The sequence below is a fragment of the Engystomops pustulosus genome, chromosome 6, assembly GCF_040894005.1.
Source record: "Engystomops pustulosus chromosome 6, aEngPut4.maternal, whole genome shotgun sequence".
NCBI lineage: Eukaryota > Metazoa > Chordata > Amphibia > Anura > Leptodactylidae > Engystomops > Engystomops pustulosus.
The window spans coordinates 28,482,309-28,492,734 of record NC_092416.1 but is presented as its reverse complement, the minus strand read 5'-3'; the positions used below and the strand labels follow the sequence as shown (position 1 = coordinate 28,492,734).

Genomic DNA, 10,426 nt, shown 5'->3' with positions numbered 1-10,426 from the left:
ACAATACATGACGGAATAATGTAATGAATCAGTCCTAGCTGCATAAGGAACACTATAACAAACCCATCAGCTCTGTACATTGGATAAGAACATTTAATAACCCAGACAATAACAAGAAGAGATCTAGAGAAAAGTTTCTAAATATTTCCAATCTGACATAGAAACTATGAACAAATTTCAAAGCTCCACCTCCAGTGACATCAGACGCAGACCTGTGACGTACACAAAGACGTATTTTATTTAAACAATGAGGAATATAAAACTCAAAAAAAACCCGAAAGATACAACATGGACCCCTGGATCCTGTAACCTCACAGCAGAAGATCTTAGACCAATATGGGAAGAAGCTGCTTCCGTCACCATGAGCGGCACAGCCACAGGGTGGGGGGTCAAATAAGACAAAAACTGTACAATTAACATTCGGACAGCGCCGGACGCAAATCATAACCTAGGAGCAGAACTTCCTGCTGTCCACTAGTAATGGAATGATCACAAGTGTTCAGACTATAAACGCGGGACATTGGGGACAGAACTGAAGAGTCGCTTTATTGCCATTTGCAAGAACCCTTAAAACTTCTGCAAAGGGGAGAAAAAAAAAAGGGGGGGGATTTCTATTAGGAACTTTTTCTTAACTTCTTTTAAGCTTTATGTCTAACAAAAATCTAAAATAATCAGGAGCTTTATAACCGTTCTATGTAACAAGGCTGGTAACGCACGGGTGGAGTGTGAGCCGCGCCATGCGCCAGCCACACACACGTTTAAGTGAAAAGGCACCAATAGTGCAGCACTGCTGGATCAGAGCCTGCTCACGCTGCCAGTAACACTCTTATCACAAGGCACCGATTCCTGGAAACTTACAAGGGGGTTTGGATCGCAGTTCAGCGCCGGGCGCTTTCTGCTTTGCATCAGCGTAGGGTGAAGCAAATAGGAGGAGGCATGAGGCTGGAGAAGCAGCATATGGCAGAGAAGGGGGTAAAGGGTCAGGTCCTGGTGTTTTGTCCCTCATGTTCCCACCGTGGAAACATCAGAATTGAAAGTTTTTTTCCTGGAGAAGTGGAGGTGGAAAAAAACTTGAGGAATGCGTTTGACGATTCCTGGTCCCCACAGGTAAGATTCAGCTGCCTCACCCCTGGCAGTGCTGACGCCACCTTGCCATGGTGGAGGGCACTGCAGGGGTCAATAGGGGTGAATGAGAGGAGTGGTTGTTTTGTTGTGTCTCCTCCCATTCCAGGAGGGAGCTGTACTGCATCACAGGGTACGAGGGTTGTACTCAGGGAGCTTCTTCAGCTTCTCCTTGTCTTGCTCAGTCTCATCTCGTGCCACAATCAGGGTATGTGCATAACCCATTGCCACCTGGGGGAGAGGAAACACAAACTGTCAAGGGGGGCAGAGGAGAGGCCAGAAGCAAAAGCCGAGAAGGCAAGACAAAAAAAATTCTAACCATTCAAGAAATAAAACGCCCTAATCAAGAGAGCAGAACAGATAGGTCATATAGGGAAACTCACCTGCTCCGAGTAGATCCCGTCTAACGTTTTCACCTCCTGAGCCGTGGTGGAGGACTTGGCTTTGCTTTCGCCATAACCCTGTAGAGATGTGATATTATAATTTTAGCTAAACATTACATCAGTATCCAGGTTGTATTGATGCAAGAAACAGACAGGAACAAGGAGATGGGCAAGAAGAAAAATTTGTCTTACGGTAACAATAGGGTGCATGGATGGCAATGAGAGGTCAGAGGCCCTAACAGCAGCCTTTATGGTCACAATGCCGAGAAGCTCTACTAACCCACAAGATAAATCTGCTCTTATTTAATGACAACAAGAAATTGCTGGTTTCCAACCACCTGTATATTACTGCAGCCCACTATTGGTTCTGTTCCTGTATATAGTAGATAATGATATGTAATACCACAAGGTTGTCCACATGTATATCGTGCAATCAGACTATTTTAGGGTGATCAATACGCACAATAAGAACACTGTTAAGATACTTGGTTACACAGGCTATAAAAGCAGAACAGTGAATGTAGCTCCGGATGTAACGGGAGTATAAAATGTGAAAAACATTAAATACGCTCTGCATAGAGGAAACATTTTGAGATTAGCACCACATGCCAGAAGACTTACCAGCTCTCCGAATGTTGGTGAGGGTCCCCAGCTGATGGTGCTCTCGTCAGCTGCCACTATAATACTACTTTTCCTACAGGGAGAGAATAGAGCAAGATTAGAATAAAACCAATAACAGATTTTAAATTGACAATGATTGACGCTGTGATAACTGTGTAGTGAGCTCCTGACAGTATTCAATGCAAATTAATAAAGAGATAGGTAGTGGTCACACAAAGCCATGTTGCTTTGGAACTGCTTATCTCTTCTGCTGTTGCATCACTATAACATCCATTATACCCAACAAACAAGCGGAAGCCATTGCTGAAACTTACCCACAGGCCAGACTCCGAACTCTCCAGCCACACAAATCTTGCACAGATTTGGGATACATGGTAGAATCACGGGATGTGTTTGTTGCTCCCCAGAAGAACAGTCCACCTGGAAACCACAACACCAGTCAGATATCACATATCCTCATAGGCAAGAGCCGAGCCCTTTTCATGCCTCTGTATGGCACTCACCCATCTCACTGACAGCAAAAGAACAAGTAGCTCCAGCATAAATTTGAGAGGCACCGCGTCCAGGAAAATCAAACAGCTTCACAAGTCGTGGGACCATCTCGTCTTTCTGCTCAGTGTGTCCTAAACGACCATATCCACCAAATCCCCAGGAGAAGACTCGTTTTTGAGAGTCCAGTACCAGCTGTGGTGACAAACAAAGCACAGTATAGGAGACGGAACAAGACTATGACAAGTTCTAATAAAAACAAAAAAAACTTTATACATCTGATGGTGCAGTTTACTTTCGCCCCGCTAGGGGGCAGCACACACCAGTAATCACTGGGACAAGACAAAAGCTTCAGGGTAAAGCCTCACCGAATGGTTAATGCCGCAGGCGATGTCTCTTACAACCACGTTGGGCACCGGAAGAATTTGTCCATCCTTTGTCTTTTCAATAAAAATGGAGATCCTGCGTGGTATAAGCTCGCAGTCGTACTCGATCCTCTGTGCGCGTGCTATATATTTGCCATCAGAGTTGTGACCTGTAAATGCACAAAACCTAAATATTAGAGATTATTTTACCCCACTAGAAATAAATAGTAGTAGAATAGTGGATAAGACTTACCCAGCTGTCCATACTCGGGGCAGCCAAAAGAGTAGAGGTTCCCTTTGCAGTCCATGATCATACTGAACTCCGCTCCACATGCCACCTTAGTGATGGGCTGCCCGTTATACAGAATCTGGGATGGAGACATTTATAGCTCGTTACATCAGTGTACTAGGTTATAACCTGGGTGATAGTTATCTGTCACTGATACTCACCTGGGCCGGACTGGAAACAGCATCTGTCTTATTGCCCAAGCCGAGCTGACCCATCTTATTTTCTCCAAATGCATAGACTGATCCATTCTCTGCACAGACCACAGCATGGTTGGTTACATATATATGTACACATACATCCAGTGTAAATATATTATGCCCGGGATGACAGGACACAATCCCTACCTGTCAGCGCCAGGGTGTGGTTTCTCCCACAGGATGCATGTACAAACACTTCATCCTTAAGACTCTCAATGGGCTTTGGGGCATCCACTCTTTTGATGTCTCCGTGCCCCAGCTGCCCCTTTTCATTGCGTCCTGAAAGTAAATAATTGTCGTTACCAACACTTAAGTGTCTGCATTCTGTTAAAATGAAAGTAACCTCCCTACAAAGCAGATTCACACGTGCCATATCCAGGGACCTGCACTCAAAGCATCATAGTCATAGCCTCGCATATGACTACTATTGTATACGGAAAGCGTGACTATAGCACTGGCAGCTGTACGCTCAGCCTTTGTGGAGAACCGATCACAAACTATGGACTCAGCTGAGCATGTCAGCCCTTTCACAATCAGTTGGGGGTCTGCAACCCTGATCAAAGAGAAGTCTGTCTGCATTTAACCACTAGAGGGAGCTCTCTGCAGATTGACTAAGATGTTAAAGATACTTTATTGACAATGTAAAGCAAGTTTCCCACCAGTGATTTCAGTCCCGCATGGCTTGCAAAATTTACGGGATCAAGCCTAGAATCACTGAACTCTGCTTTTCTGTTTGTTCAGAGAATCTAGGTTTGGTCCAGGAAATGCCACAAGTTCACAGAGCAGCTTTGTCAGACAGAACTCTCTTGTGGGGGTAAAATATGCTCATCATAAGTTGCTACACAAACGCTTACTACTTTGGACATACCAAGGAGTAGGTAATGGCAATATCCTTGCAAAAGTTTGGACAGTCTGAACCTTAAATGGTTGAAAACCAACAGGAATAGTTTTCATTGACTTGCAGAGGTGTTATGCGGCTGCGGTACTTACCCCAACTCCATATTTTCCCCTCTGTGGTAATGAGTATACTGTGAGCTGAGCAGGGCCCGGAGGCGACTGTTCGGACCTGTACCCCAGTCAGGCAGCCATATCTGTGAGGTCCCCACAGGTTCTGGCCCAAGTTACGATAAGCAGCTGGAAAAATAAAAAAAACTTTATTAAACATGAAAAGGGGAAAGATTGGTAAGCAGGAGCACCTTCTAGATGCTGCATCTCCAATGGTCAGCAGCCACTAAGCCCTGACGACCCAAGGGACTCACCTTGCTGTTTAGGCACTTCTTTACGTCCAATCAAATCCCAGTTGGTTGCTCCAAAAATCAGTAACTGACCCTTTGCTTTAGAGCCTTCAAGTTTCTGAAAGGGAAAAAACCCCATAAATGTCCCATATAACACAAACCTGACCCATCAATAGCATACAGGAGATCTGATCCATTAGGTGCAGGATGACTGCTCTAGAAACAGAACCAGTCACTGATCCGTAATAAAACCAACACATCACATGGAGAGGAGGAGTCTCATATTAATGTGAGAAGACATGTTCTAGCAGGGCTGACAACAGCCGCTCAACTGGTTCTGATCACTTAACTGAGCAACAATTATAACTACGAGGGCTTGGATGAAAATAAAAGCAGACGGAAAATGAGGAAAAAAAAATAGAGGAGATTGAGGAAAGAGATATATAAAGATATATCACATACACACAGCCCTATGTGTGTCACTATTGGGGGTGAATCCTGCCATTAAAGTGTCCACTCAAAGCTTCATCATTCTATATTGAAAAGTTCTTAAAGCTTTGTTTCCTTAGCATAAGATCTCTGCTTGCTGGTGCTGAATGGAAAAAAATTGAATCGTTGCATTCAGAAGCTAAAAAGCTGCACAGATCTAATCACATGTAAGCTTTGTAGCAATCCCCTTTGCATCAGCACATCTCTCTTCCATGCTGACGGTTTGTTACAATGTTTCGGGTGCATGTAACAGTCCAGAAAGAATTGTAGGGACTAGCGTTCTAAGTCAGGTTTGTTGCTACAACAATACAACGGAGGTAAAATTATACTTTAATTTTTTTGTTGGGGTGTTGTTTTGGTCAAGCTAACAAATCACATCAAAGTGCATGTGGTTTCTAAAGAGCGGAAAAAACTGAAGCATGAATTCTGCAATGTGTGAACCCTACCTTATGCTACATTTTAAGGATAACTTCTGTATTGACATATACGTTGCAAAGATCATGCAAGAGGCACCCAGATTTCCCAAAACTGCAATCTAGCGCATAAATAACTCCCCATATCACCCCCAATAATAAGACAATCCTTACGATCTTCTCCTTGGTGTGTTCGGGTTCAGTGACAATGACTGCGGCCGGTGCTGGGGATTTGCTGCCGCCCTTTCCTCCGGCTCCACGTTTGCTGTTGGGTCCCTGGAATCCGTCAGATCCGGGGCTCCCGTCCAGATCATCGTCATCGCTGCTGAACTCATCGCGCTCTCGCTTTCTGCCCGCTGCTTTCTTACGTCCACCGGGACGGGCAGCGCCATTTCCGTCTGTTACCTTCTTTCTTGGCATGATGAAAGAGTCTGATGTGGGTCACTGTGGGGGCAGGATACGTGGGGTCAGTCATAAACAAACACCCACAAAATATGGGCACCCCACATGTCAAATGCCCCAAAACATGAGCACTCCTCATGTTACACACCATAAGATTACAACCAGGGGACCAACTACCATAGTGTGTACCCCAAACATTATCTCACTCAGGTTACCCCAAAACATCCTCATCCTAAGCAAAGCCTGGTCTCTCACCCGGGGTCCTGCACCCCACAAAGTAAACTTTACTTCCACAGAAATCTACTTCTCCCCCAACCTCTGACCCAAATCTTCTTCCATCGCCCTCTGACCCCGGGATCACCCCCGTGCCCCCTAACCCCACTCAGTGTAGCCCCACATGTGCGGCCGGTGTCCCCTCAGCCCGGGCGGGTCACCTGCAGTAGCCGGGTGCGGGTGTCTGCGGGCAAAGTGCGGCCCTTTGTCCGGAGGCGCCGGGTGAGTGATGGAACAATGGGCTGTGTGTGTCTGGGCTCCGGCACCACGTGGTTCCGCCCCCACGTCCCCTCCCCCCAAACACAGCGCCCGGAGAATAGAGCCCGGCCACAGGGGGCGCTCACCTGACTCAGCCCCGGCCCCTCGTCACACCGCCCGCCCGAGTGTCCCGACAGCACAAACTCCTGTCACGATAGACACAACCGCCCGGCACAACACTGGCACATGGAGGAGCAGCGAGACGGGGCGGCACAGAGCGGCGCTGATATCCACAGCGGCCCCTGGCGGGAGGAGGTGGGACCGCACTGCACAGCGCGGACAGGAACCGGAGCCGCCAGTAGAGGGAGCCCTCAGCTCACAGCGACTCCTGGCGGTGGGAGGAGCGAAGTCACCTGACCTGTGTTTATTTACAGCACAACAATCGGCGTTCAGTCACATCTTCCCGCCAAAACTACGGAAGCGCCTCTTTGCCTCAGACCGCGTGACGTCACTCTTTATCTTCATATTATACCCCTCACCCTCCATTATTATAACCCTCATCCCCCCACCTATCACTTCTCCCCCCATTATACCCCTCATCCCCCATTATACCCCTGACCCCCACATATCACTTCTCCCCCATTATACCCCTCATCCCCCATTATACCCCTCATCCCCCACATATCACTTCTCCCCCATTATACCTCTCATCCTCCACCTATCACTTCTCCTCCATTATACCCCTCATCCCCCCACATATCACTTCTCCTCCATTATACCCCTCATCCTCCACATATCACTTCTCCTCCATTATACCCCTCATCCTCCACATATCACTTCTCCTCCATTATACACCTCATCCTCCACATATCACTTCTCCCCCATTATACCCCTCATCCTCCACATATCACTTCTCCCCCATTATACCCCTCATCCCCCACATATCACTTCTCCTCCATTATACCCCTCATCCCCCACATATCACTTCTCCCCCTTTATACCCCTCATCCTCCACATATCACTTCTCCCCCATTATACCCCTCATCCCCCACATATCACTTCTCCTCCATTATACCCCTCATCCCCCACATATCACTTCTCCCCCATTATACCCCTCATCCCCCACATATCACTTCTCCCCCATTATACCCCTCATCCCCACATATCACTTCTCCTCCATTATACCCTCATCCCCCACATATCACTTCTCCCCCTTTATACCCCTCATCCTCCACATATAACTTCTCCCCCTTTATACCCCTCATCCTCCACATATCACTTCTCCTCCATTATACCCCTCATCCCCACATATCACTTCTCCCTCCATTATACCCCTCATCCCCCACATATCACTTCTCCTCCATTATACCCTCATCCCCACATATCACTTCTCCCTCCATTATACCCCTCATCTCCCACATATCACTTCTCCTCCATTATACCCCCTCATCCCCCACATATCACTTCTCCCCCATTATACCCCTCATCCCCCACATATCACTTCTCCTCCATTATACCCCTCATCCCCACATATCACTTCTCCCTCCATTATACCCCTCATCCCCCACATATCACTTCTCCTCCCATTATACCCCTCATCCCCCACATATCACTTCTCCTCCATTATACCCCTCATCCCCCACATATCACTTCTCCTCCATTATACCCCTCATCCCCACATATCACTTCTCCTCCATTATACCCATCATCCTCCACATATCACTTCTCCCCCATTATGCCCCTCACCCCCACATATCACTTCTCCTCCATTATACCCCTCATCCCCCACATATCACTTCTCCCCCATTATACCCCTCATCCCCCACATATCACTTCTCCCCCATTATACCCCTCATCCCCCACATATCACTTCTCCCCCCATTATACCCCTCATCCCCCACATATCACTTCTCCCCCCATTATACCCCTCATCCCCCACATATCACTTCTCCCCCCTTTATACCCTCATCCTCCCACATATCACTTCTCCCCCATTATACCCCTCATCCCCCACATATCACTTCTCCCCCCTTTATACCCCTCATCCCTCACATATCACTTCTCCTCCATTATACCCCTCATCCCCACATATCACTTCTCCTCCATTATACCCCTCATCCCCCACATATCACTTCTCCCCATTATACCCCTCATCCTCCACATATCACTTCTCCCTCCATTATACCCCTCATCTCCCACATATCACTTCTCCTCCATTATACCCCTCATCCCCCACATATCACTTCTCCTCCATTATACCCCTCATCCCCACATATCACTTCTCCCCCCATTATACCCCTCATCCCCCACATATCACTTCTCCCCATTATACCCCTCTTCCCCCACATATCACTTCTCCCCCCATTATACCCCTCATCCCCCACATATCACTTCTCCCCAGTTATACCCCTCATTCCCCACATATCACTTCTCCTCCCATTATACCCCTCATCCCCCACATATCACTTCTCCCCCCATTATAACCCCTCATCCTCCACATATCACTTCTCCTCCCTTATACCCCTCATCTCCCACATATCACTTCTCCTCCATTATACCCCTCATCCCCCACATATCACTTCTCCTCCATTATACCCCTCATCCCCCACATATCACTTCTCCTCCATTATACCCCTCATCCCCACATATCACTTCTCCCTCCATTATACCCCTCATCCCCCACATATCACTTCTCCCCCATTATACCCCTCATCCCCCACATATCACTTCTCCTCCATTATACCCCTCATCCCCACATATCACTTCTCCCTCCATATACCCCTCATCTCCCACATATCACTTCTCCTCCATTATACCCCTCATCTCCCACATATCACTTCTCCCCCATTATACCCCTCATCCCCCACATATCACTTCTCCCTCCATTATACCCCTCATCCCCCACATATCAATTCTCCTCCCATTATACCCCTCATCCCCCACATATCACTTCTCCCCCCATTATACCCCTCATCCTCCACATATCACTTCTCCTCCATTATACCCCTCATCCCCCACATATCACTTCTCCTCCATTATACCCCTCATCTCCCACATATCACTTCTCCTCCATTATACCCCTCATCCCCCACATATCACTTCTCCTCCATTATACCCCTCATCTCCCACATATCACTTCTCCCCCATTATACCCCTCATCCTCCACATATCACTTCTCCTCCATTATACCCCTCATCCTCCACATATCACTTCTCCTCCATTATACCCCTCATCCTCCACATATCACTTCTCCTCCATTATACCCCTCATCTCCCACATATCACTTCTCCTCCATTATACCCTCATCCCCCACCTATCACTTCTCCCCCCATTATACCCCTCATCCTCCACATATCACTTCTCCTCCATTATACCCCTCATCCCCCACATATCACTTCTCCCCCATTATACCCCTCATCCCCCACATATCACTTCTCCTCCCATTATACCCCTCATCTTCCACATATCACTTCTCCTCCATTATACCCCTCATCCCCCACCTATCACTTCTCCCCCCATTATACCCCTCATCTTCCACATATCACTTCTCCTCCCATTATACCCCTCATCCTCCACATATCACTTCTCCTCCATTATACCCCTCATCCCCCACCTAGCACTTCTCCCCCATTATACCCCTCATCTTCCACATATCACTTCTCCTCCCATTATACCCCTCATCCTCCACATATCACTTCTCCCCCATTATACCCCTTATCCCCCACATATCACTTCTCCCCCCATTATACCCCTCATCCCCCACATATCACTTCTCCTCCATTATACCCCTCATCCCCCACATATCACTTCTCCTCCATTATACCCCTCATCCCCCACCTATCACTTCTCCTCCATTATACCCCTCATCCCCACCTATCACTTCTCCTCCATTATACCCCTCATCCCCACATATCACTTCTCCCCCATTATACCCCTCATCCCTCACATAT

General features: G+C 47.4%; 1 protein-coding gene across 2 annotated transcripts; it reads right to left on the bottom strand.

The window, feature by feature from the left end:
- Positions 1-215: 215 nt before the first annotated feature.
- Positions 216-6,811, bottom strand: RCC2 (regulator of chromosome condensation 2). 2 transcript variants are annotated; one of them, XM_072155270.1, is made up of 13 exons: positions 6,623-6,811; positions 5,778-6,047; positions 4,726-4,819; positions 4,457-4,600; positions 3,614-3,745; positions 3,431-3,519; positions 3,234-3,348; positions 2,984-3,150; positions 2,630-2,810; positions 2,441-2,546; positions 2,127-2,199; positions 1,506-1,583; positions 216-1,353 (listed from the first exon to the last, which is right to left on the bottom strand). In XM_072155270.1, the coding sequence occupies exons 2-13, from the start codon at positions 6,021-6,023 to the stop codon at positions 1,249-1,251; spliced, it is 1,530 nt and encodes a 509-aa protein (XP_072011371.1). In that variant the 5' UTR covers positions 6,024-6,047; positions 6,623-6,811; the 3' UTR covers positions 216-1,248. The 2 variants fall into 2 exon arrangements, with proteins under 2 accessions (XP_072011371.1, XP_072011372.1); XM_072155271.1 differs by lacking the exon at positions 6,623-6,811 and adding an exon at positions 6,440-6,584.
- Between the last annotated feature and the right edge of the window lie 3,615 nt (positions 6,812-10,426).